The sequence below is a fragment of the Heteronotia binoei genome, chromosome 11 (genome assembly GCF_032191835.1).
Source record: "Heteronotia binoei isolate CCM8104 ecotype False Entrance Well chromosome 11, APGP_CSIRO_Hbin_v1, whole genome shotgun sequence".
Classification (NCBI taxonomy): domain Eukaryota; kingdom Metazoa; phylum Chordata; class Lepidosauria; order Squamata; family Gekkonidae; genus Heteronotia; species Heteronotia binoei.
In genome coordinates, this window is record NC_083233.1 from 35246650 (window position 1) to 35274273 (window position 27624).

At 43.2% G+C, this 27624-nt stretch overlaps 2 protein-coding genes across 2 annotated transcripts in view; both read right to left on the reverse strand.

Moving 5' to 3' along the window:
- Positions 1-2145: 2145 nt before the first annotated feature.
- Positions 2146-7810, reverse strand: SLC25A5 (solute carrier family 25 member 5). Its single transcript, XM_060249389.1, has 4 exons — positions 7231-7810; positions 4352-4838; positions 4096-4236; positions 2146-2531 (listed from the first exon to the last, which is right to left on the reverse strand). Exons 1-4 carry the CDS (start codon positions 7339-7341, stop codon positions 2374-2376), a joined length of 897 nt encoding a protein of 298 aa, XP_060105372.1. The 5' UTR covers positions 7342-7810; the 3' UTR covers positions 2146-2373.
- An 868-nt stretch (positions 7811-8678) lies between these two features.
- SLC25A43 (solute carrier family 25 member 43) overlaps positions 8679-27624 on the reverse strand; it is a 29494-nt gene continuing 10548 nt past the window's right edge. The window contains exons 4-5 of the mRNA XM_060249926.1: positions 11109-11243; positions 8679-10351 (exon numbers count right to left, since the gene is read on the reverse strand). Of these exons, the coding sequence (XP_060105909.1) occupies positions 10175-10351; positions 11109-11243 (312 nt within the window). The 3' untranslated portion in view covers positions 8679-10174. The remainder of the gene's footprint in view (positions 10352-11108; positions 11244-27624) is intronic.

Below are 27624 nucleotides of genomic sequence, written 5' to 3' on the forward strand. Positions count from 1 at the left end.
AAATCTTGCCCTCAGATTAACATACTGGATCCTTTCCAAATTCCAGATAAAAAAAGACAGTGAAGTTGCACAACTGGAAATTCCAATCGACATGACTTCCTTCCCGCTTTGCAGCAAGATACATGAATCCATGCCTTTTTGTAGAGAGCAACGTGGATTGCTGGGCCTGCTTCATGCAGAATATGAAATGCTGCTGCTTGCAGAGAGCATGATAATGGGGGAAGGGGAGGAAGAGACTGTAAAGGCAGAGATCTGCAGCCTCACATTTGTTCCAGGTCAGAGCATTTGCCAAGCTGATTAATGGAATGCAGCACTCCTACCACAATTAGCGCCTGTTAATAATGGCTTGAGTTTACAGCTGTATACTAGTGAACTCAATTGGTGCAAGGCTAGTAGGAAAACAATCCTGGCTTTCACAGATACCCCCCAATGAACATTGCTTCCTTCTGCTCAAACAGTCTGCTGCTTAGCATAATTGTAGCACGTAGGACCCCAGATTATGGCTGGAAGGTCTGGCAATTTTGCGAAAGCCAAGCAGGTCTTGGTCCAGTCAATGCCTATGTGCATCACATTTTGAGGATATCAAAACAGTAAATATTTAGTAAATTGTCTTATAATTATGTATTTTATGAGACAGTGTCACCCTTCACAAACACTAGTGCCCACCCCAACCAGATTATCTTCATGCTCTTCTAAACAGCAGATCTAAATATTTAATGGACTTTTAGTTACTATCGAGGGACTGGAGCAACTAATGTTACCACTCCCCATCCCTTCCCAACCCAAAGCTGAAGATCATTATCAGCTGTTATTTCTAGGGAGTGCTAAGCCCAGTACAGCTCCGAAGTTGAAAAGCAGGTAGGAGACTCATCTGTAATGGACTACTTAGGATTGCTTCTATACCTGTGACCCAGATAAGGTATGTTTTTTCTGTATGCTGAGGACAGAACATTTGATCTTTTCACTTAGCGTTCACAGAGCATGCTTTTAAAAAAAGTTAGCATGGAGCAGAATCTAGTCAATTTGATTTCTCCTCCAAAACAAGTTTTATTTTTGTATATGTGATCCTATTGAGAAAATAATGTATGCCTCAGCTGTGGGGTAGGCACACAAGCTACATTTCAAGTGGAGAAAAAGCACATTCTCTTTGCAGATGGTTTTCCCCCACAGCAGGATTATCTAGAGACGAATGAACGATAGATTCACAGACAAGAAAGGCCTGATAATAACCTATTGTTATTACAGGATATCTAGTTAGGAGCCCCATGGCGCAGAGTGGTAAGCTACAATATTGCAGTCCAAGCTCTGCTCACGAAGCTGGGTTCAGGGAACTGGCTCAAGGTTGACTCAGCCTTCAATCCTTCAGAGGTTGGTAAAATGAATACCCAGCTTGCTGGGGGGAAAGTGTGTAGATGACTGGGGAAGGCAATGGCAAACCACCCCCTAAAAAGTCTGCTGTGAAAACATCATGATGCAACATCATCCCAGAGTCGGAAACTACTGGTGATTGCCTTTACCTTTACCTTTTTATTACAGGACTGTTAAATCTGCAAAAAAAAAAAAAAAATCCTTGCAGATCAGGTAAGAGTCACGGGATATACAAAGGACAAGATAGGGGAGGGCTCATCGCACATCTATGCATTTCTCATTGCTTAGTTGGAAGTGACCATTGTACTAACATTAAAAATGACATCTCCATTATTAAGAAGTGACCATTGTACTATACAAACATTAAAATGACATCCTTATTATAAGGCTTTCTCCTAGATGAAATACAACAGGAATGCCATGATTTAAGGACATAATCCAAGTTGCTAAACAGAGCCATAAGATTAAAAGTCCAATTTAGCAAACAAGATATGGCAAACCTTCTATTACCTGTTGCTGCACAGCATAAAGTTAGGAGAGGGACCTTGGCTTAGTGACAAAGTGGCTGCTTTGCAACTGTCATATGTTCAGTCCCTGGCACCTTGAGTTAAATAATCAGGTCACGGGCGAGATGAAAAACCTCTACCTGAGACCCTGGAGAGCTGCTGCTGCAGTGGATAATGTAGGCCTTAATATAGACCAAAGGTTTCATTCTGTATAAAGCTACTTCATGTGTGTTTTTGAAGTTACCTGAGACAAAATACAAGCAAGACACTGTTCCAGGTTTTTTGGTGTTTTTATTTCTCTCAAACTTATTTAAACAGGAGTGGCTGAATAAAAATAAAGTTTGAGTCCCGTTTGTCAGGGGAATGACTTGTTAACAGGTCAGGCAAGTAGAACTGTGGCCCCTTTACCAACCAGTAGAAATCTTGGGGAAACGGATAAATAGTTTTGACAAAGTCCATGAATGTTACATAACAGGCGCCATCCATAGTAGGAAACAGCTTATGTGTATTTCTTGATTTCATCATACAAGACTAGGACAAAAGCACCCCCCATTCCTCTGAGGACATTGGACCACGCGCCTTTGAAGAAAGCCTTTGAACCCTCATCACGGGCAATCTTCCGCCAGCAGTCAATTGTACCAGAATACATGATATCAGCTGGAAAAAGAAAAGAAAAGTGATGCACACAGAGGAAAACTATTGATATTCACTGTGATCCAAATATCCAGTTTCACTTTAAGTCCGTCAGTACTGTATCCTACCATGTTTACTTTGGAGTATCAGCTAACATATCTGAGAGATGGGAGAAAGATTATGCCAAGCAGCCTCTTCTGGATGGCTACTATGCAAACTGAGGAAGACAGCAGGAATGTCACCACTGAATATAACCAGGTTTTTAAAACAGGGTGATAAGCCAATTTCTCCAAAACCATTCTCAGAACAGTATGTCATAATGAATTGGTTTTGGTTCTTATTGAGGTAGACAGATACCTCTACTGGAGTTTTACTGTCTACTCAGTGAAAGAATGACAGGGAACTATGCTGGATTGTGGTTGCAAGTCTATGTTTGTAAGAGCCAGTTTGGTGTAGTGGTTAAGTGAAGTGTGCGGACTCTTATCTGGGAGAACCTGGTTTGATTCCCCACTCCTCCACTTGCAGCTGCTGGGATAGCCTTGGGTTAGCCATAGCTATTGCAGGAGTTGTCCTTGAAAGGGCAGCTGCTGTAAGAGCTCTCTCAGCCTCACCTACCTCACAGGGTGCCTGTTGTGGGTAGGGGGAAGGTAAATGAGATTGTGACCGCTCTGAGACTCTGAGATTCAGAGCATAGGGAGGGATAAATAAACATACTAAAGTATGTTAATAAACATACTAAAGATAGCAAAACTAGAGTGCAATACTTGAATGTTATTGTACAGCTGTGATTAAGGCAGTTTGCCTGATTATTACCTCTTTTAATGTTAATTTTAAGATGTTTTGCTTTAATATTTGTATTTAAAGACTAAATCCTTGATTTACCTAGAAGAATTGTAGAAAGGTATGGACAAGCCAATTAAATTACATTTGAACAAAGAAGAATAAGAACTTGCCTAGAGACTGCTTTGGGAAAGAGGCTAAAGGACAAGAGGAAGGTCAAAGGAGTAACTTAACCTTGACTCCCAAGAAGTTTACATTCAAGCAGTCCCACTGGACTTTATGCTTCCTAGTAGCAAACCATGGGAATATTTACCTTGGTTGCAACAGGATACTTATACTGGCTGATCAGTGGATGCTAGTTTATAAACAAACTGTGCTTTGAGGAATCAGTGTTCAACTTAACAGTATAATCCTAAACAGTTTATGCCCCCTGACTATGATGGATTTGAAATGGTTAACTGTTCTTAGGAGTGCACTGTTAATTATCTCTGGCTCTGGTTCCATGTTCTTTAAACGGTTAATCTAGTCCTAGGTAATGGTTTTCCTTAAGTGCAAGCTATCAGACTTCAATATGGATTCTATGAGTGTGTCAGCTGGGACCAAGCTGGACATATTTGGTCCAATTTAATACACACACACCCAGGATGCAAATCTAAATTTAACACCTTTAAGTAGACACATTCTAAGGACTTACTGCCAAAATCTCCCTTTGTAAATCCCTTTTTTATTTAAAGAGTGAAACCTGCCTGTGTGCCAATGGCTAATCTTTAAGGCGCTGGCAGTGGAACTGCTAGAATTAGATACGTACCCCCTTTGCGGCCAGACTGCATCATCATACGCCGCCGGACTGTATCAAACGGATATGAGGTCAGGCCAGCAACAGCAGTAACCGTCTGAGCAATCATCCAGCTGATCAAGATGTGGGTATTCTTTGGATCAGGAAGCATCCCTGGAAGTTAAAGAATTAGAGATAAAGTCACAATAATGTCGTATCACCTCACACCTTCCAGTTTCAGCTGGGAAAGTAAGGAGCAATCAAAAAAGTCTCCAAAAGGAAAACTTACCCTTTGCAGTATCATAGACGCCAAAATAAGCTGCTCTGTAGATAATGATGCCCTGGACAGACACATTGAAGCCTTGGTACAGCCCCCGAATGCCATCAGACTTGAAGATCTTGACCAAGCAGTCTCCAAGGCCCTTGAATTCACGGTCAGCCCCAGCTTTACCCACATCAGCTGCCAGACGCGTTCGGGCAAAGTCAAGAGGGTAGACGAAGCAGAGAGAGGTAGCGCCAGCAGCACCACCGGATGCCAAGTTGCCAGCAAAATAACGCCAAAACTGGGTTCTTTTGTCAACTCCACCCAGAAAGATCTGCTTGTATTTGTCTTTGAAAGCAAAGTTGAGGGCCTGAGTGGGGAAGTATCTGATAACATTGGCCAAATTGCCACGCCAGAAAGACAGGAAGCCTTGCTCCTTGGGGATCCGGACCACACAGTCAATGATTCCCTTGTACTGCTTGTCTGCCGTGATCTGCTTGCTTGCATGTTGTACCTGTTAAGAAGTAAGGAGATGAAATTCAGTTTTAGCAGTATTTTAAGTGTGCTATCCCACTCCCCAAAATGTAGTCTAGATATTTGAATTATGCAAACTTTGCACTAAAGTTGACTGAATAAGGGAAGAGCAATCGAGACACTAGTATTTACCAACAATAAAAAGTATAAATCAATACAAGGTCTTGAAGCCACACTGTTCAAGAACAAACTTGGGCTGTCCAATTAGACTCATCACAGCTAGAGAACTGCTGGCACATATGATGCAGAATTGCCTAAATTGAGAAATCTTGGGTCAAGTTTCAGTTTTTCCTTCTAGCCCTGCAGGATAGAAAAGTGACCTTAAAAGCTCCGTCCTTCCTGCACATGACACATCTACTTTTAAATGCAAAGTTCAAGTAAATGCCCTTGAGGTATGAAAATCAAGATGGCTACTCTGAACAAGAAGTCAACTCTGGGGTGTGTGTAGGGGGGAGGTAGTTGTGAATTTCCTAGATGACCCTGGAGGTCCCTTCCAACTCCAGGATTCTATGATTCCCCAGTAAGTCAACAGGTCTCCCGAAGAGGGAGAGAGATAAAACTAGGATCAAAATTTAAACTGACTATCTTTACCTAATGGCTGAGGATTCCCTGTAGACAACAGTGACTACTGGACAAGTCATTTGAAGGTGAAATCCTTCTCCTAAGCACACCTCATCCCAGTAACAGCTACATAATAAGGTGACCCCACTAACCAATCACCTTTTCAAGGTGTCTCCAGGTCAAACAGAATTCTCCATAGGAAGTGAAGAGCCATTTACCTCCTTGGTCAGTTAACTTCAAAAAGCAACAGGTCAGGGGCCATACCCAAACCAACTAAACAATGTCCTTGACCCCCGCCCCATGTATTCCTCTACTCCTGGACTGGCAACAACTGGGCCTATTCCAGGTAATCTTCATGTGGACTGGTTTTGACCCAGATACCTCATGTCCCTGATCATAGGTCATCAGCACCTTCCGGGAAATGTGACCTTGAGAGACCTTCTTAGTGGCCCAATGGGAGTTCACATACATTTCATATTTCCGTTGGCGAGTACAAACCAACACGTGTACCCGAGCAAGGCCAGTTCAAGACAGTAGCCTGGAAGCGCAGTCAGCTTTCTCAGATAACCTTTCCCCCTTCAAGGTCACCGGCTTCCGTTTCCTTTTCTGTCGCCCCTTTCAAAGAAACTCCCCGCGGTGCCATTGAAAAGCTGGCCCCGAAATAGGGTAATTCTTTTCTCCCCTCACGGGATCCGCATTACTCGCTAAATGACCCGGCGCTGTTTACGCAGCAAAGAAGCCTCGAGTCCCTTTTGACTCTCCCGGGCCGTCGAGTTTCTCGCGAGCCCTTCCTTCATACTCGGGCGCTGGGGACAGGGAGAAAATGCCGGCCTCCAGCGAGCCCGAGAGATGCTTTCGGGAGGCGACGGGGTGGTGCCAGAGTGGCAGGTCGCCTCCAACAGTAACAGGCGGCGGCCCATCCAAGCCCTGCTCTGCAAGAACGGGCCGCGCCGCCCCGCCCGCCTCCTTCCTCTCCCCCCCCCCCCGCACCGCCCGCACTAATCCAGAGCCCGGCCAGGATTTACATAAGCGGAACTAGTTCGCTCCGGCAGCTCCCCAATTGCAAGCGCGTGGCTTCCGCCTCGACCGGCATTTTAAGCAGAAGGCTTGGGGCCGGGGCCCAGCGCTTGCTTCAGAGCCCGGGTGCCGGGCAAGGGCCGCTGGGGCAAGGAAGTCAGCTTCCCCCCCCCCCCCCCGTTCCAGACCGCGTTTACGCGCGTAAACCTGTGCCAAAGGCCCCGCCACCCTTCCCGTCTGGGTCCTCCGACCTTCAAAGAGACAGTCTCCTTGGGCGGAAAGGAGCGCAGGCCTCGAACGCGAGCCGGCGGAGAAAAAGAACTCGGCCTCCTCCCCCGTCTGAGACAGAGAGCTGAATCATGGCGATGCAGGGCCTCCTTCTCCTTGCCGCGACCTTGGTGAGGGTTTACGAGGCTCCCCTGCATCGCCTTGGCGCCGGGATGCGCCACGAGGCCGCCTTTCCCTAGCGCAGACAAAGGCCAAGAGCCAAAGTGAGGCCGGCGCGCTTTGGCGCACTAGACGCCCCAATGCCGACTGAGACTCGTCGCGCTTCGCCGGCTGGACGAAATGACGGAGCGTCTTTCATTCAGCCGACCTCTCGCTACTCTGCCTTCACTTTCCACGGAACCCATCCAGCCTCCCCCAGTCAACCCCAAAGCCAACGCGAGCTTCGTGTAATGCACGGCTTCGCTTCTCTCGCCCGCCTTTCAAGCGCCTATTCAAACAGCTTTGCCAACACCGGCCCTCGGGCTAAGTCACCCCCTTCCCTCTCTCTCCGATCCCCCCCCCCTCACCTGCAGCAGCAGCTTGACTCTCTCGATGGGGGCCACCGCTGTCTTGGAGATGGCGGCTGCCACTCCGCCCGCCAGAAAATCTTTCAGGAAAGAAATGGCCGCGTCAGTCATGATGCTGGGAAGAAACTGGAGCGCGCACAAGAATCACTTCACTCCGATGGAATGGGAGGAGGACGACGTCGGGCTAACCTGGTGCTGATGGAGACTGCCGGCTCAGTGAGACCGAGCGACCGAAATGGCCGGTTTTTATACAGCCGCGGAGGCTTCAACGTGAGAACGGAGGGAGGGAAGGAAACGTGGGCATCTACGCACAGCCACTTCCCATTGCCCTGATTGGTTCGTAGTGGAAGGGAGGGCCCGAGGAAAAAACTGCAGGGGGGAAACAATATGGGGGTCTGGGTCTCCTGTCATCTCCAGCATCTGAGCTTGTGCTTTTGGTCAGGCGAGGAGACCCGTTCTCTAATGTAGGGAAGCCCCTATCCTCAGCTGCAAAGGTTTGCGGAGGGTAGATGGTTGACTAGGGCGCCCAGAGGCAAGCAAGGGCTAAGGACAGCGGCTGTAACCTTGGGGAGGGTGCGCAGAGAGAAGGCAGGGCTTGTCTCTGACACGGATGTGGTGTGGGTTTGCACCTGCCTGACGTTCAATGACACAAAGAGGGTGTTCCTAAGGCAACCCCAGAAAGGAACATTCTGTGTCCTTAAATGTACTCTCAGCCTGATAGCAGCAATATGGAGTCAGCGATGCCCCTCTTCCCAAATCCCAGTTTTGTTCTGTAGAATTTACCAAGTCTTGTTTCTTGGTGCATGAAGGGGAAAACCCTAATGGCAATCCCGTTAGTGCACATTATGCAATCCAACAGGGAAATATCCTGAGCTCCATTAAAATGAATGAGCACTCACAATTGAACTATGCAGTTCCCCAAGGCTTTTGTTTCCTGGTGGACTGGGTCAAATGGGTCAGACCTGGCCAGTCTCCTAGAATATCAAAAATCTGCTAGCTCCATATGCCTCTCATAGTAAGGGTGGTTCTGCGGTTTCATTCCAACTTTCCAAGACAGTTTAAATAGATGGTGCATTCATAGATGCTGTGCACACTTACCTGTGGCAAACCCCCCATTAAATTCAGTGTGCTCATGAGTTTGTATGCATGCCTAGAATTTTGATACAAAAGGCCCAGTACTGCACTGTGGGAAGAGAAGTTCTCCCCTACTGGAGGAGTGAGGACTGCTCCTTTCTCCACACTTGGATAGGAAGATATAAAAGGAGAAGGCACTTGTACTTCTTTCATTTCAACGCAAGCAACTTTTCACATCCTTGAATGACATGCAAAAATTCAAAGGTGCTTTCATGTGCTGTTTTGTGGACATATCTGGCTGGCCCCTGTGAAAAGCAAATGGTTTACGGAGGGATCCAGAAGGGTTCTTCTGTTAATAAAAACACACCATGAGAAATGGTGTAACTTTTAATTACTGCATAATTTGTTATCTGGAAAAGATACATTTAATATCAAATGCACCTGGACAAAATGCAATGCAAAAAAAATTGCACAGACTAGAAGTGCAATTGTCAACAGTATTATGCATATTCACAACTAGAATGACTGATGAATACAGAGTTACATTTTTTCCTCCATACTGAATCATGGATACATGTGCACAAATATTCCGTGAACCAGAAGGAGATGGAATTATTTTATACATTTTGGTATTTTAACTGAAAGTGCACAGTCTCACATACTGCTGGTCCTCCTATGCTTAAGATCCAAGCTGCTGCACCTTCAAATCTTCTGCTTTCATCACTGCATTAAAAGCTTCAGCATAATTTGTCACAAAATTATCCTGAAAGAGCCCATTTGTACATTCAAAAATATCACAAGGTACAGCCTGGCTGAAATTGCATAATTAATTTTACCTGATAAGTTCCCCACCTGTAGAAAGGTAGCTTTTCATGCAGGATACTGACAGCCTTCTCCCTGTGCTAGTTTTCTAGGTGTAGTGAGTTCTGATCAGTGTTCCCTCTAAGCTGAGTTAGTGTGAGCTAGCTCAGAGTTTTTTAACCTCCGGCTCACATATTTTTGTCTTAGCTCAGGAAAAATGGTCCCAGAGCAAATTAATTTATGTAGCAGTTCACAACTTTCATACCAGTAGCTCACAAAGTAGAATTGTTGCTCACAAGACTCCACAGCTTAGAGGGACTATTGGTTCTGACGTTGTTAAGGTACCCTTCCTTGTTTCTGGGGGTAGCCTACCATATGCTTCAGATCTATGGCCAGAATATGCCTGCAAATCTTCCAGTTTCCATGTTCACTGCCTGTCTTCCCCCAACTTCAATCAAACAAACAAACAATCCCTTATTCAGCCTTTAAAATCAACACTCTTTAAAATCCGTTTTTAATTTGGACACTGATCTGAGATCAAGTTTCAAACACGTTTTCAGGCTTTTTGTTGTTGTTGTTATCCATTGTGTGTGCTTTTATTTTTCAATAACAATTTTTATATTTCAAGACAAGGCAGTGGATACTTGATTTCCAGTTCCAGCTTTTCCAGAAAAAGTGTTTAGTCTGGCCTTTCCCCCCCCAGATAAGATTGTTTGTAGACCTCGTATGACAACAGACACACCATCTGCTTAAAGAATCATCTGCATACTCTATATCTCATTCAGCTCAATGGTGGCCGGCATCTATGTATGGTGGCCTGTTACAGGGTTCATAACCCTTCCATATTAGCTTTCTAGCTGAGACTGTAAAAAGGGGTATGCGGAGGCCACAATCTATGGCTTTTTGAGCAGCATCTCAAAGCAGGAGGGTCACCAGTTATGAAAATCTGGTTTTATGAACAAGAGGTTTAAAGCTATTGTCTTCATTTCTACTCTCCACTGAAGACTGGTCATAAACCACAATATCCATTTTGCAACATCCAAAGTCCCAAGAGAATGCTTCTCTGGACTTAAACATTTTTTCTTCCAAGAAGTTTTAATTCTTGCAGCTCACGGGGTTGTAAACTCTGGTCTACTCCTGGTGTTAGCTTGTAGCTTAAAGGTGAATCAATGTAGCCGTTTTGATACAGACAGACCCGCTTGCAGAATTCAAAGGTGCTAAACATGACCCCAAAATAAGGAACAACCTATTTAAAAAAAGCAAACACCCAAATTATTGATATTACTCTCCAAGCTTCAAGGCCACTACTCAGTCTGTGAAAACAAAAGTTGCCACTTTTAATTTGTACATCAAAGCCTCTATCACATTTTCATCAGTGAGGCTATGTTTTAAGGTTACACTGTACCTTTTCAAGCTGTTTGGTTCTAGTATGTTACTCTAAAACATAATTTTAAATAATTGACTTTTCTCCTAACAGTGAGAGAAAGCTTTTTGTTATATTGTATGTTGTCTTGCACTTCCACCAATATCTTAAAAACATTAAGTGATATGCAAATGTACTGACATTTCACTGAAATGGAAATGCCAGTAGCTATTAAGAAAATCCACCATGAAAAATTTACTGTGATGATTTGGTCCTCTTCAGTTTAGGGCTGAATTTAGGTGTACACATGGGTTTTACAGGAAAAATGGCTATATATAATGAGTTATTCAAACAACTCATTTACACTTACACCTAGCAAGGGAGGGGAAAAGAACTCTAGTCCATTCGTAAGTGCCAAGAATATGTTTCAAGCTGGGCTTTTTTTGTAGCAGGAACCTCTTTGAATATTAGGCCACACCCCTCCTCCAAGAGCTTACAGGGCTCTTAGTACAGAGCCTTCTGTAAACTCCAGGAGGACTGGCTACATCAGGGGTGTGTGGCCTAATATGCAAAGGAGTTCCTGCTACAAAAAAAGCCCTGGTCTCAAGCATCAATGAAGTGAAACAGCAGCAATACATACCCTGAGCAAGTTAGCAGTGAGTCCATTCCAAAGGGCAAGAATTCCCTTAGTCTTCACCGTCTGCTTAAAACAGTCTACCAAGCCAGCAAAATGGATGTCTACACCTCCATTGTGAGGAAGGCAAGGACTCTGGGCCTAATCCAAAGAGAACACAGAAAAGTTCCGAAGCAATAGAATTAATTACATTCAAATTAAAGAGTGTCTTTTTTTCATCAAACCTTGTCAGTTCCAGAAATTGGATAACTGAGTTGTTGGTAAAGCAGCACAGCCCAAGTTAGATGCAACAGCCCTGAGAGATCACACCATTTCAGACCACTCACTAAGTGAAGCATTTCTCCATTTCAGCCTGGTACACACAACTTCCCAGTGATTTGACTGCCCATGAGTTGGCAGGGAAGCTACTGGTTAGTTCAGTGTACAGTTTTTGGCCCAAGAAGCATTGTTTCCTAACCAAAGGGGTTCTGCAACATTATATAAGGTATTGTGGGAAGTACAGTAAACAGAGTGCCCATTTATTTATTTAAAATACTTTGACTTTCAGCCAGATTGGTTTTCAGAGTGGTTTGCAATTAAAATCTGTTACAGTACACAATAAAATTACAGCCGTTGCTGGCCATGATAGCTAGGAGGAATCTGATACGTTGTGTTATGCTCATCATTGCAGTTACTAGATTACAGTAATGTACCCTATATGGGGCTGCCCTTGAAGACAGTTTGGAAGCTGTCACTGGTGTGGAATGCCTCCTATCTAGAACAGAAATAAATCTTGACACCCTTTCACTGGATCTTTCTTTGCTTCTAAAGATACTGGTTATTACCATATATAAATTATGCCAAGTTTGTACAAGGCAAAATTATTCAGAAGAGCATTTGACACTTGCAGCTTAATTTTTAGTTATATATCTTTCTTAGTTTTTGTGGATTTTTAGTTGTATGTTATTAACCCAGTAGGCTTTAAATGCTATAAATAAACACAAAGCCTAAACTTTCTGATTATGGAATATCTCAAGTACCACTTTCTCCCACATTTCCCTCCTGTATCAGCTTCCTGAAAAATCTTTTTTTGTTACTCAGGCAGTTGGGGCTTGGAAAATGGCTTCTCCAGCCTATTTAGTGTTCTTCTCCTTACAGAGATCCATTCTATCCTTTCTCTTGTTTTATTCTAGCGTGACATTGAGATCCATTTATTCAGGAAAGGATTCCTGAAAGGATTATTTATTACAGAGGAGCATTGAAAAGCGATATGCCTTCCTGGCTATATTCCAGAGAGGTATCCTTCTACCAGCTCATTCTGTTGCAGACAATGTTTCCTCTAAGCTGCAGAGTCTTGTGAGCAAAAATTCTACTTTGTGAGTTACTGTTATTAACGTTGTGAGCTACTGACATAAAAGTAGCGAGCTACTGCATAAATTATTGTGCTCTGGGGCAATTTTTTCCTGAGCTAAGACAAAAATGTGTGAGCTGGAGGCTAAAAATCTGTGAGCTAGTTCATGCTAATTCAGCTTAGAGGGAACACTGGTTGCAGATACAGCCTGAGGTCTGATTTAAACAGGAGGATGGCCCCTGTGGAAAGTTTTGGTCATGCAAATTTCTCACAGGTGGCAGCTCACATTGAAATGTAGTTACCACATTTATACTCTAACCCAGATAGACCAGGTTAGCCCATTCTTGTCAGATCTTGCTAAGCTGAGTTGGCCCTGGTTGGTACTTGGATGGGAGACCAAGAAAGAATAGGGTTGCTACACAAAGGCAGGCAATGGCAAACCACATCTGTTTGTTTCTTTCCTTGAAAACCCTACAGGATCATAAATTAGCTGCAACCTGATGGCACTTTCCAACACCACCATTTAATCACTGCCACAGTTCATTCCTAAGCAGAGTTAGATCCTTTTAACCTCAATGAATTCAATGGACTTTAGAAAGAAACTCTGTTTAGGCCTGCATTATTAATCATTGAATATAACTTTCCAAATGGCTGGAAAGTTGTCCCTGATTACTTTTACATCACAATCCTAAACAAAATCATTCCATTCTATACTGGAGTAATTCTGTTCAGGGCTGCACAGTCAATGGCACAGTTGTGTGCAGCCAGCATACTACTATGGAGCCTTCCAGGCCACTGGTCATGTGGAAGGTATGTGCAGTCTGTATATTTAAATGCAACTCAGAACACATGGAGGAAGTATATGCATACAGGCAGTCCCTGTTACCCATGCTCCACGTAATTCAGACTGCTATAGAATTCAAGAGGTGATAAGCCTAAAGTGATCCCTTTGAGCAAACACTTGCCTTGTGATGATATGTGTGAGATTCTTGTTACAATATTTCAAGCTCTTTGCATCTCCAGTTTCTTTACTGACAGAACACCAAGAGTGTGAGCCAGCTGAACTGATGCACTTAAGCAGAGCTCTCAGTCAATCAAGGATTTGGAAAAAAAAAAAGTTAACTTTTATCCGATCTTTCCTCCATCATGGAATGCAGCTCATGCAGGACTCGTACAGGAGACTTCCCTTCTAGACAGTGAATGGTCTGAGCCATGCTACATTGCCTATGTCATGTGCCCTGCATAGATCATATTCTGCGTCCTGACTTTTAGCCAATTAATCATTTGCGTTTTAAGCAACTTGTGGATTCCACTGAAATCCAGTACAGTTTCCTGTCTCTGTAGTATCAATGCAGTGGCCTTTCTAAGTGACTGAAAGAAGTTTCAACTTGTTAATAATTACATAAGCAAAAGCTGCTCCATGTTAGAATTTTCTTTTTGTTCCTTTTTATGATTACCTACCAGATCCAAAAAAATAAAGGCATGAGCCCTTTACTCAACCTCACTGATTAAATTTCCTTTAGTGGGATAACAGTACTCCCCACCAATTAATCAACTAAAGCTTCAGTCATCTGCATGCATACTTCAAAGTGAGTATCATTAAACAAAGTGGTGTTTACTTCTGAGCAGGGCTTTTTTTGTAGCAGGAACTACTTTGCATATTAGGCCACACACCCCTAGTGTAGCCAATCCTCTAAGAGCTTACAGGGTTCTTCTTACAGGACCTACTGTAAGCTCTTGGAGGATTGGCTACATCAGGGGTATGTGGCCTAATATGCAAAGAAGTTCCTGCTACAAAAAAGCCCTGCTTCTGAATAATCCTTCCTAAGAATGCCTGGTGCATTTTTTTGTTATTTGCAATGCAACCCTATGCAGAATTACTCTCGTCCAGACCCAGTGGACTCTGGGTTCCATAATGCTGCGCAAGAATGCACTGTTAATCTATCAACTGAAGCTAGCAGCTTGTCAAGAACCATCGGGACTAGAAACACTGCACAGGACTCAAAATTAAAAACACAAACAAACCATTGATCCTAAGGAGAGTTATAAGCTCACTAAAATCAAAGGGCTTTGGCATGCCTAAACCCAAATAGGACTGCTGCCTGAAACAGCTGTGTGGATTTCTCTGGTTACAGCCTAGCCTCATTCAATCAAGCTATGCCAAAATTTCATACTTTTTAATGTGTGTTGCTCCTGTATTGTTTCTTTCCAGCAACCTGGTATAACACTGGGCCATTTTTCAAAGGCTGCCACCAAAGTGGCAGATGGGACTGCCTTTGAAGCATTCTTGGAAACAAGGACCAATTTCACACTGACCTTACACCACTCTCACGTTCGTCTTCTCAGTGGGGCTTCCTTCCAATTTCACACTATCTGCCCCAGGGCTGCAGCAAGCATTGGCATTTTCGCGCAGCAAACAGAAACTGGTTTTTAGCAGCTTCTGCTTACTGCATGAAAATGCCGATGCTTGCTGCAGCCCTGGGGCAGATAGTGAGACATCGGAAGGAAATTGCGTTGAGAAGATGAACCTGAGAGCGGCGTGAGTGTGAAATCGGTCATCAACTGTTCCAAAATGGAATCGCAGGGTTAGTGTCTGAAATCAGTAGCAGTTTCGGAGATTTTTCTCCATCTTCAGCAGTGACCAATTTGTTTCTGCACCAATTCAGTTGTGACCTTCAAAGCCAAAACAATGCAATCCTAAACAGAGTCACAAAATTTTAAGCCTCCTGACTTAATGGAATTATTCCTGCTATGTGTTCCCCATCCATGGAAGTTTGGCAGATAGCAATACATGACACGGCCTTTGTACTGTGGAATGCTTTCCTCTTTGAGGCATGCCTTGATACCCTTCCTATTAGGAGGATGGTAAAAATGTTCCTTGTCTAGCAAGCATTTGGGATATGCTGGCAGAGGATTACTGGGCTAGTTGATCTGACCCTTCTCACTTGGTGCTATTTTTTTAAAAACTTAAAATTTATTTTTAACAATACAATATATAGGAAAGATACAAAACAATACTGAAATAAGTAAACTCTTAAGCACAAATGTATCCTTGAAAAGGCATTCAATCAAAAATAAAATCCTTATATCTGCTTGGTAGTTCACACTTCTGTCTGGTCAGTAACATATTTGGAAAAAAACAAACTGTTTTTCCATAAAACAGTTTGAAATTTGAGGACTATCCATTTGAATTAACCGAGTAGCAAGTTTATCTTGTACCACGATGTCCCTAGCTTTGTAAACCAACGTTTAAGAGTTAGAATTTTTTCTGTTTTCCAACATTGAGCCAACACAACTTTTCCTGCTAGTAAAAGTAATGAAATTAGTTCAGCTGTCATTTTAGAAAATAAATTATCTAGCCATATATTGAGTAAAATAGATTCAGGAGTCTTTGGGATATGTTGTCTTACCATCTCACTCCTTGTATCTTTCCCCAAAATTTAGCCACTTTGGAACATGCCCACCAGCAGTACAAGAAATCTCCTTGATACCCAGGAAGACACCCCTGTACTTATTCCCAAGCCATGCACCCCTGGAATGTGATATTGCAATGTAACCCTAGAATATTAATTGGATACAGCAATGCCCATTTGAATTGGAATGGTCTTTCTTGCACATAAGGGAGACAAATCCAGTTCCTTCTTGACCCCAAAGCAGGTCTGTAGTGTGATTCTGGTTCACAAGCCAGACAAACATGATGCCAGCTGAAAGGTTGAGAAGCATCCATTTTTCTGCTCCTGGGAATGAAGAGTTCCGGGCTCAGAGAGACTGGTGGACAGTGCCATAAAAATTCCTTCTCTTTTGGCAACCTTTAAAAGTCCTGTTATCAAAGCATATGACCCAGGAAACCTCCAACACAAATAAATGGCTTGTATCTGGTAATCCTCAGGACGAGACAGCAGGAACACAAAGGTTAGAGGCTAAGCACTCCTCTTGTTGTGAATGTGTGGTATAACCTATAAACTGATATCACAATTTTGACTCTTAACAAAGTTTCTATTTTTCTTTAATTAATTGCTAAGGCCATCAAAGTCATTCAGTCCCCTGACCACTTGATGGATGCCCATCCATGTTTGACACTAAGGGAGAAATCTATCACTTTTGGGGAGCTTCAAAGGAACCAGTTTTGGGAAAAACAAGGCCATAAAGTCATTTGGCCAGTGTAATTAAAATGCCTATGTTGGGGTATGGATCTATGATACGAATGGTCTCTGATTGGATATTACACAAATGACACCCCAATTTTCCATTGGTGTGGCACACTGCCCCCTCATTGGGTAGGTTAATTGAGTGATGTGACGTAATTTACCCTAGAAAACAGACAACCCAACCTGTCAGGCGTAGCGTAAGAGCAGGAAAGCTGGTTGAAGAAGAAGAAAAAGGAAGGAAAAAGGGAATCCCTTCATCCTCTCCTTCCTCCACCCCCTTCCTACCCTCACCCCTCCTTCCTCTCAAGAGAAATCTCCCTCCAGAGGCCTTGCATTTCCTCTGACTGAGTCTACCCTGCAAAGATATAGGTATTGTATCACCTTCCCCCATCCTGCTTATTCAGCTAACCTCTTTTATAATTCCTCTTGTATGCTTGAAATTGTTTGATTGGGATGTAACTATTTGAAACCTATGCTATAATAAAATCCATTATTAACCAAAGGATTTTCAGTGGTCTATCTCTGTAGACAAAGACATAGATCCTATACACCTCACCTCTCGTAGGCCTACCATTTTGAGCTAAGAAATATTAATATTCCCCAATAAAAAGTTGTTTGAGGTGTAACATCCTAACTTGCCACATCCCTTCCAACAAGCAGGATTTTGTTTAACTATAATAGAGGATGGATGGTGTCATATACCATTGAGCATACATTTTAAAATGTTGAAGTTTTATAAACTAAAATTTTAGTTTATTTGGATTTGTATAATGGCAATATCCATATGTGTTTCCATAGTCTCAGTGATATTTATGTTAAAATCTTTAGACCAAGAATGTTGCTGGCTTGTTTGTTGTGTCCACTGCTTGGTATTTAGTAAAGTATATAGTTTAGAAATTACTCCCTTTGTATTCGTATTGCTTTCTTCAACAAGATATTAAAATGATGTTAGCTGCCTATTAATTTGTATATTAGGAATGATGTGACATAGTGGATGGTGAACCTGATGGTCTTGCAACCATGGCAGTACTATCTTATATTTCTTATCAAGTTAGAATCACTGAATCATAGAGGTGGAAGGGACCTCCAGGATCATCTAGTCCAACCCCCTGCACAATGCAGGAAATTAACAAATACCTTCCCCCCATATATACATTCCCCAGTGACCCCTGCTCCATACCCAGAAGATGGCAAAAACCTCCAGGATCCCTTGTCAATTGTGCTGGAGAAAATTTTCTGACTGATCCCAAAGTGTCAACTAGCATTTCCCTGGGTGTGTAAGAAGGGGCCACAAGAACTAAACATTGATGCATCCCTTCCTACCGTCCTTCTCATGATCTGCCTAAGTCACAGAATCAGCATTGCTGTCAGATGGCCATCTAGCTTCTGTTTAAAAACCTCCAAGGAAGGATAGCCCACCACCTCCCGAGGAAGCCTGTTCCACTAAGGCAGGGGTGGCCAACAGTAGCTCTCCAGATGCTTTTTGCCTACAACTCCCATCAGCCCCAGCCATCGGCCATGCTGGCTGGAGCTGATGGGAGTTGTAGGCAAAAAAACATCTGGAGAGCTACCGTTGGCCACCCCTGCACTAAGCAACCACTCTGTCAGGAAGTTCTTCCTAATGTTGAGCCGGAAACTCTTTGGATTTAATTTCAACCTGTTGGTTGTGGTCCAACACTCTGGGGCAACAGAATTCTGCACCATCCTCTATATGACAGTCCTTAAGGTACTTGAAGATGATGATCATATCACCTCTCAGCCGCCTCCTCTCCAGGCTAAACATACCCAGCTCCTTCAACCTTACTTTGTAGGACTTGGTCTCCAGACCTCTCACCATCTTTGTTGCCCTCTTCTGGACTTATTCCAGCTTGTCTGTATCCTTCTTAAATTGTGGTGCCCAAAACTTGAACACAATACTCTAGGTGAGGTCTAACCAGAGCAGAGCAAAGTGATACCATCACTTCACGTGATCTGGACACTATACTTCTGTTGATACAGCCCACAATTGATTTTGCCTTTTTAGCTACCACAGCATACTGCTGACTCATATTCAGTGTATGGTCCACTAAGACCCTTAGATCTTTTTTGTACATACTAATGTCAAGGCAAGATCCCCCATCCTATAATTATTAATTTGGTTTTTCCTACCTAAATGCAGATATTTACATTTATCACTGCTAATCTTAATTTTATTGGTTTTAGCCCAGTTTTTCAGCCTGTCAAGATCATCCTGTATCCTGTCTCTCTGTCTTCTACTGTATTTGTGACCCCTTCCAGTTTAGTGTCATCTGCAAATGTAATAAGCGTTCCCTCTATTCCAAATCATTTATAAAGATGTTGAACAGAACAGGCCCCAGGACAGATCCTTGGGCTCTCCACTTGTCACTCTTCTCCAAGAAGATGAGGAATCATTCATAAGCACTCTTTGGGTGCAATCTGTCGACCAGTTACAGATTCAACAGGATACAAACTATATTTTACCTTTTCAACAAGAATAGTATGTGGAACCTTATAAAAATCCTTACTGAAATCAAGATAAACTATGTCTACAACATTCCCTGATCCAGCAAGATAGTAACTTTCTAAAAAAAAAGGATAAGGTTAGTCTGACATTACTTGTTCTTGAGAAACCCAAACTGGCTCTTAGTAATCACAGCCATCTTTTCTAAATGCTCAAGAACTGACTGAGGATTTGTTCTAAAACTTTTCCAGGTAAAGACGTCAAGTTGACGGGTCTGTAGTTACCTGAATCCTCTTTTTTCCCCTTCTTGAAGATGGGGGCAACATTTGCTGACCTCCAGTCTTCTGGCACCTTGCCTGTTCTCCAAGAATACTCAAAAATAATGGCCAAAGGCTCAGAAATTACATCCACATGTTCGTTTAGTATCCTCAGATGCAGTTCATCTAGCCCTGAGGACATAGTTTAATTTAAAGAAAGTAGGTGTTTATGTACTACCCTTATGCTGATCCTGGGCTGCAACTCCCTTCCTTCATATTTTCTTTCCCCACCCTGTTTTTTCTATGTTGAACACCATTCCCCTCACAAGAGAAGACTGAGGAAAAGTAGGAATTGAACAATTCTGCCCTTTCTTCATCACCTGTTACAATTTCACTTTCCTGTCCTTGCAATGGGCCTACCATGTCCTTGTTCTTACTTAAGAACGCTTTTCTTTTGTTTTTAGCATATCTTGTTAGCCTAAACTCATACTGAGTTTTAGCTTTCCTAACTCTTTTGCTACAAGCACTGGTTATTTGTTTGTATTCATCCTGGGTTATAAGGCCCTCCTTCCATTTCCTAAAGAGACATATTTCTCAAGTCTTTAGAGAGCTGTCTATGGAGCCACCTTGGATTCTTTAGGCTCCTCCCATTTTTCCTTCTCACAGGAATAATTTGTGGTTGTGCCTTCAATATTTGGCTTTTAAGGAATTAAAAATTGTGTTTGTGTACTAATCTGGTCCTCAGTTGAAATATCTATCAGTCTTGAAATTTTGTGTTCTCTCCAGATTGTAAAGTCCGTTATTGATTTCCCTGGAATAAACCAGGTTTGTCCTAAAATGGGCATTATCGGAGAAGTTGCTGGAGCTTTGTATTTCTGTGCTTATACCACAAGCCAAGAGTACATTTCAAGAAGGGATTAGTGATAGTTTTCACTTGCCTTTCATTATCTGGATTCCACAATTCTTCATGAAGGTGAATGGTGTGTGTGTGTGTTTTCTGTTTGAATCCATGCTTTTAGATCTATTATGGAAGCTTAAAGTTACATTTTTTAGTTGTGCTGCTTGGGGTACCGCAGGGCTTAGTACTGGGCCCGATGCTTTTGAACTTGCTCATTAATTATCTGGAGTTGGGAGTAAGCAGTGAAGTGGCTAAGTTTGTGGATTACACTAAATTGTTCAGGGTGGTGAGAACAAGAGAGGATTGTAAGGCACTCCAAAGGGATCTGTCAAGGCTGGGCAAGTGGGCATTGATGTGGCAAATGAAGTTCAACATGGCAAAGTGCAAAGTAATGCACATTGGGGCAAAAAATCTTAACTATAAAGGGTGTTTTTACGCTGGCAGTTTGCGACTCTCCATCTCCGCATTGTAAACTCACCTTTTACATTACATAACGTTCTCATAATTGTTTCACATTGTTGCTTCCCGAGACATTTACATTTGTTTCAGTGAGATGGATTTCGACGCCACCACAAAAGCATTTTTCTCGAGACTAGTTTTGGTCTGTTTTTTTCTCTATGGGCATTTCAAACTTGTAAAAGTTTTCCTGCGTTTTAAAATACTCCTCCAAAGCCACCACAAGATGTTGTATTATTCTTAATTTTTCTTAAAGATTATTATTACAACAATATATTGCAAATTAATAAAATTGTTTTAACCAAAAAAACCCAAAAACCACCATAAGGTGCAGTAATTTGCATGAGAACTGAGTTGAAATTTTTACATATCATTGCTTGCCTCATCTAGTCATTTAAATTTGTATTGTTTTTGCAGTGTTGACACGATTTCCAAGCAATCGTATACATTTAACTAAGCACTGGTATTCCAACTGCCCTCTGATCAGAGACACCCCACCCCCCGAAATTGAAACGCTTGAATGTAAAAGGAAAATAATTAAAGTGGATGAGTGGCAGGAGATTTGAAGACTCTAAAACTCTGAATCAAACTGAATGTAAAAACATCCAATACAAGTTGATGGGGTGTGAACTGGCAGAGACTGACCAAGAGAGAGATCTTGGGGTCATGGTAGATAACTCACTGAAAATGTCAAGACAGTGTGCGATTGCAATAAAAAAAGACAATGACATGCTGGGAATTATTGGGAAGGGAACTGAAAACAAATCAGCCAGTATCATAATGCCCCTGTATAAATCGATGGTGCAGCCTCATTTGGAATACTGTGTACAATTCTGGTCACCGCACCTTAAAAAAGACATTACAGCATTGGAAAAAGTGCAGAAAAGGGCAACTAGAATGATTAAAGGGTTGGAACACTTTCCCTATAAAGAAAGATTAAAATGCCTGGGGCTCTATAGCTTGAAGAAACATCGACTGAGGGGTGACATGATAGAGGTTTACAAGATTATGCATGGGATAGAGAAAGTAGAGAAAGAAGTACTTGTCTCCCTTTCTCACAGTACAAGAACTCATGGACATTCAAGGAATTGCTGTTGGGTTAGAACTGGTAAAAGGAAGTACTTCTTCACTCAAAGGGTAATTAACACATGGAATTCACTGCTACAGGAGGTGGCGGCAGTTACAAGTATAGACAGCTTCAAGAGGGGATTGGATAAGCATATGGAGCAGAGGTCCATCAGTGGCTATTAGCCACAGCGTATTGTTGGAACTCTGTCTGGGGCAGCGATGCTCTGTATTCTTGCTGCTTGGGGGGGCACAGTGGGAGGGCTTCTAGTGTCCTGACCCCACTGGTGGACCTCCTGATGGCACTTGTTTTGGCCACTGTGTGACACAGAGTGTTGGACTGGCTGGGCCATTGCCCTGATCCAACATGGCTTCTCTTATGTTCCTATGTGCTTATGTTTTTATGATAGTATTTTCCTAAGCTAGAATAGCCCAGTCCTCCCAGGTGTACCAGCCTTATTCGGTGAAAAGAAATCCTAGGCTTTTTCTTTGACAGCAAAAAGGAATTTAATTGTGACTGCCAACTCGTCAAATCTTTTTGTGCAACGTAAGTTAATTCTGAAATAAAAATAGATATTTAGGTGATATAAAAGTTTTGATACTATCAATTTTACCTAATAGTGTCATGTTCAATTCGGCATAATCTTCTTTTTCTTTACATATTCAGATAAAAGTTTGTAGTTAACTGAATATAAATCAGTTAAATTCAGCAGTATAAAAATTCCCAAGTGCCTCCATGATTAAAATTAAAAGTTCCTTATCAAAAGCAGCTTGGGGGGGGGGGACTTTTGTTCCAAAAAGCAGCACTTAAATAACAGGGGAAGGACCATGGCTCAGTAGTAGAGCATCTGCTTTGTATGCAGAAGGTCCCAAATTCAATCCCCATTTAAAAGGATAAACTAGTGAGACAGAAAGACTTGGAGAGGTGGAGCCAATCAAAGTAGACTATACTGACCTTGTCCTGACCTCGATAGCCCAGGCTAGCACAATCTCATCAGATCTTGGAAGCTAAGCAGGATCACCCCTGGCTAGTATTTGGAAGGGTAACCTCCAAGGAATACCAGGGTTGTGATGCAGAGACTGGCAGTGGCAAACCACCTCTGAAACATCTTTTGCCTTGAAAATAAGTCTAGCTCACTACATAGTGGGGCATGACACTAAAAGACCTAGAACTTTTGGCTGCCAGATAATCTTATGATCTCCTGGCTACACTACATACACTGTTATATGATAATTATCATTACCTTGATTGTCTGCCAATATAAGGTAGCTTCATGTGTTCATGTGTTTTGTCAGCCCATCTAGAATAAATATATTTTAAAACTATATTTTTTGCTAGAAAGATTAGGACTGTCCCAGTTTGCTAATGTGGGATTAGAAAAAAAGTTACAGGGCAGAACCCAAGGAGTTCATTTCACTTAATCTGAAACCTAAAATAAGAACACAGAATCCTTTTAGGACTAGGCTGATACAGGGGCCCTTGCAAATAACGAAGTCCTCTTAGGTCAAAAGAAATGTAAATTCCACAGCCCTCAATCAAAGTTCCCAGGAAGCAAATAGCAATTCTGTTTTTTTCTGAGATTCAGTGCTACTGTTCTCCAAAGGAAGAAGGGGCTTGGGAAACTGACACCACCACATCCCTAGAGAAAACTTTAGAATAATCTTCATATTATCCAAAGGGATGGGCTTATTCAGTGGGACTCCCTGTAGACAGATTATGAAGAGCCAAATTACAGCTTGTTTAGACATGCACAACAAGCTGATGATAGATAAGAATTGATTTGCTGGATCAGATCAAGATCTAAGGGCTCTTAGGTCTCAGGGTTTGAACTTTCACCTCCAGCTCTGCAGTGGAAAGGGTTGTCTCAGGGCAAAGAGCTAGTAGCAAAAGACAAGCTGTTTCCTACAGACCACAACCTTGGTCGTCTCCCCCTTCTTAAAAGCACACTTTTGCCAGCAGCCTCCTCCAGCCTCTTTCTGTGAGACAGAGCGACTCTGCATGGATGCTAGTTAACAACAGATGTGTGGCATAATCCTCCTTACTGCTCAGCTGGAAGACGCAGCTATCCTGGGGCAAGTGAGTTCACTCTGGGATACTGCATTTATCTGTGTAGGCTCTGGCAGGCAGATTTCAAGCCATCACAACTGTACTTTGAAAACACATGCAGGATTAGGGTCAGCCCAAGCATGCTGTGCTCACTGCTTTCTCCTGTGCCAACTAGGAGTTGACAGATGCAGCTATCCTGGAGCAAGTGAGTTCACTCTGGGATACTGCATTCATCTGTGTAGGCTCTGGCAGGCAGATTTCAAGCCATCACAAATGTACTTTGAAAACACATGCAGGATTAGGGTCAGCCCAAGCAGACTGCGCTCACTGCCTTCTCCTGTGCCAGCTAGGAGTTGACAGCCTTGGCAGGAGCTTGGTTTGGACACCGCTGGTGGTAGCATGGAGCAAAAAAACAAGAGACAACTTTTTTGCTTTTTTTTTTTTTTTGCTCCATGCTTGCCGTGGCCCATCTTTTTTGCAATTAATAGTAGCATGGGTCAGGTGGGCATGGTTCAGAAAAGCATTTGTAAGGTGGGCTATGTTCAGTGCTGGATTAAACCCTTTGGAGGCCCCTAGGCAGTCAAAATCTTGGGGCCCCCTCGCAAATTATCTCACAGTTGGAGCACCTGCCCCGCCGCCCACAGCCCCCACTGCAGCCTGTAGACACCTTCTACAAAGCCCCTTTGACAAAGCTGTGGGGGAAAGGCAGAGAGCGCCAAACTTGACAACAATGCCAGCAGCAGCCACACCAGGCAAGTCAGGCAAAGAGCAGCTCAGTTGCTGGCTGTGCATACAGGCCGGGAGGGCTGCAAGCAGGGGAAAAACCGGGGTGGGGGGATAGTCAGCCCAGGGCCCCTAAAGGTTTGCAGGCCCATAGGCCAGTGCCAACTTTGCCTAATTGTTAATCTGGTCCTGGCTACGTTATCAGCTTGCTGTATGTATTTTCCTGCTCTTGCTGCACTGCTTTCTAAAGATGTAATGCTCTCTCACTCCATGTGGTGTAGTCGTTAAGAGTTTCACACTAGTATCTGGGAGATCCGGGTTTGAATCCCCACTTGAGCTATGGAAGCTCACAGAGTGACCTGGGGCCAGTCAAAACTCTTTCAGCCTAACCTATCTTACAAGCTTGTTGTGAGGATAACATGGAGGAGAGGAAAATGACATAAACCATCTTGGGTTCCCATTAGGAAGAAAGATGGGGTATAAAAGAATTAAATATTTCTCTGCGTTCTGAATTTTGTCTATTTTCGGAACTGCCTTTCTCCACATGTTCCCCAGAGAGCACTGCGTTCAGGGACGCAACATCTATTGTCCATCCCCGGACCAAGGGAGGCCAGGCTGTGCTCTACATGGTCCAGGGCTGCTCAGTGGCAGCACCTGAAATATGGAATGCACTCCCAGAGGCCATAAGGGCCCTGTGGGACCGCTCTCAATTCCACAGGACCTGCAAAACCGAGTTATTTCGACAGGCCTTTGGCATCTAAACCGAGAGGGGACTGCCACCCTACACTACTGAGAAATTGGAATCACTACGGGTTCACTGTTAGTAAAGGACGAACCCACCTAGGTTGTTGTTTAACAGCACTATAAAATGTTTTAAAATGTTTTAACTGTACTTACTGTTTGAAGTTTTGAACTGTTTAATTGTATTTATTACTTGAAGTTTTGAACTGAGTGTTAGCTGCTCTTAGTCCGCTTGCGGAGAGGGCGGGATACAAATTAAAGGTAATAACAACAACACGGAAAACCCAGGGCTTTTTTTGAGTAGGAATGCACAGGAACCCAGTTCTGGCTGGCTTGACATCAGAGGTGTGGCCTAATATACAAATGAGTTCCTGCTGGGCTTTTTTGGGGAAACCATTAAAGGCCTAAGTGGTTTACCCCAAAGCAAGCCCTGCTGACTTTACTACAGCTTTGTCTCTAAGCATGCATGCAAAGGGCTCCCGTCTACATAGGAAAGAACTTTAAGAAGAACCAAAAGGACCTTCATACAATCAATCAATTTATATCTTCATGGTTACTATTGTACAATTAGCGGAATGGGAAGGAAGGAGCAAAAAGTTAGGTGGGAATATCCTACTTTCCACCTAGAATAGTATCTTTCCTTAGAGTACTAGGTCATTTTATCTGCTCATTATACTATCTAAAGGTTACATGGATGCAATCAGTTCCATTCAATACCCGTAACCTGATAAATACCAATAAGAGACCATCAGGATTTGACTTTGCATTGCATATAAAGTGTGGAAGATAGCTAATCAGGGGCGACCTGATGCCCCATGGCGCCCTAGGCAGACTTGCTGCCTGGTGCCCCCTCCCCACAGTGCTCTCTCCCTCCCCCACCCCATGTCAGTTTCAATTCTAGAACCAGCTCTAGCACCCATTCCGGCTATCTAAAGCCCCCCGTGCCGATCGATCAATGGACGAGTAAAACCGTGCCGCGGGGCCGCACTCACAGTTTGTCAGGACCAGCGTCCTGAAAGGGTGGTTCCGCTGCCACTGACTCCTCTCCCATCCAGTAAGTGTGAGCACAACCCTGCGGCATGGTTTTATCCCGTCGATCGAGCTATCGAGGGGGGGACACTTTAGATAGCTGGAATGTGGCACTAGAGCAGTTCCGGCATTGAAACTGACATGGGGTGGGGAAGGGAGGGAGGATGAGGCGCGAGGGGGGGGGCAAACTAGGTGTTTGCCTAGGGAGCGGAAGGCCGAATTTGCCGCCCCCGCCCTGCTGGCGCCCTAGGCAACCACCTAGTTTGCCTAGCAGGGGAGCTGGCCCTATGGCTAATAGAATACAAACAGGCTTTGGCAGCTGTGCAGACCTGTTGTTTAAAAGAGGCAAAATATTAGGACCTGAATGTGATTGTGGTGCAGCCCACCAAACTCTTTTCCATCTGTCACAGGAATGTGAGTATTGTGCTTTCCAGGGTGATGTGACGGAGCTCTTTTAACTCTTCCCAGTTGCAACTGAGTGGACTACAAATCTAGCTATTAGTATTTAGGGACACTGCCCAAATGGTCTGCATACCCATTGTATCAGCTTGGTTACATATTTTATATTATTATTTATTTCCTGTGTGTAACTCTGCCATATGAGAAATAAATAAGCAGCAGCAGTACATTGGTATAAGCAGTTTATCATTGCTAGGGTCAAAGGCTAGTGTTGTTTATCCAATGATATCCACACATATGCACAGGGTTTTTTATGTAGAAGGAAATCCTTTGCATATTAGGCCACAATCCACTGATGTAGCCAATCCTCCAAGAGCTTACAGGGCACTTAGTACAGGGTCTACTGTAAGCTCCAGGAGGATTGGCTTCATCAGGGATGTGTGGCCTAATATGCAAAAGAGTTCCTGCTACAAAAAATGCCCTGCTACACGTACACATATGTTAAAAGCTGGAAGCCACCATCTGTAGTTTTAAGAGATGCAGTCCAGAGATTTTCATGGATGAAAGAAAAACAGCAAGAATAAGAAGGATAGTCATGACTTGAATGGTGTTTCCAACATACTAATTGTTAAATGTATGTTTTACAATCCTCTCAGCTGCAATTATACACAATGTACAATTTATTACTATATATTTTTAAAAAAATCATTCCACATATTAACAGGGATTAGAAAGAGATGCAACAAGAAGGAACAGGGATTTGGTAAAAGGAGAGGTACTTGAAGCTTTCACACCCCTAGAACCAGAAAGCCAGAAAATTTGAGGTGGAGGGGCCCTGGAGATTAAAAAAAAATGGGGGGGGGGCTGCGGGGCTTGGCTGCTTCTTCCCTCCAGCAGTCAGTCAGCCCATCCAGCCCAGCTCTCTCTCTCTCCCTTGCTGCAGCTCTCTTGCTCTCCCCTTCACTCTC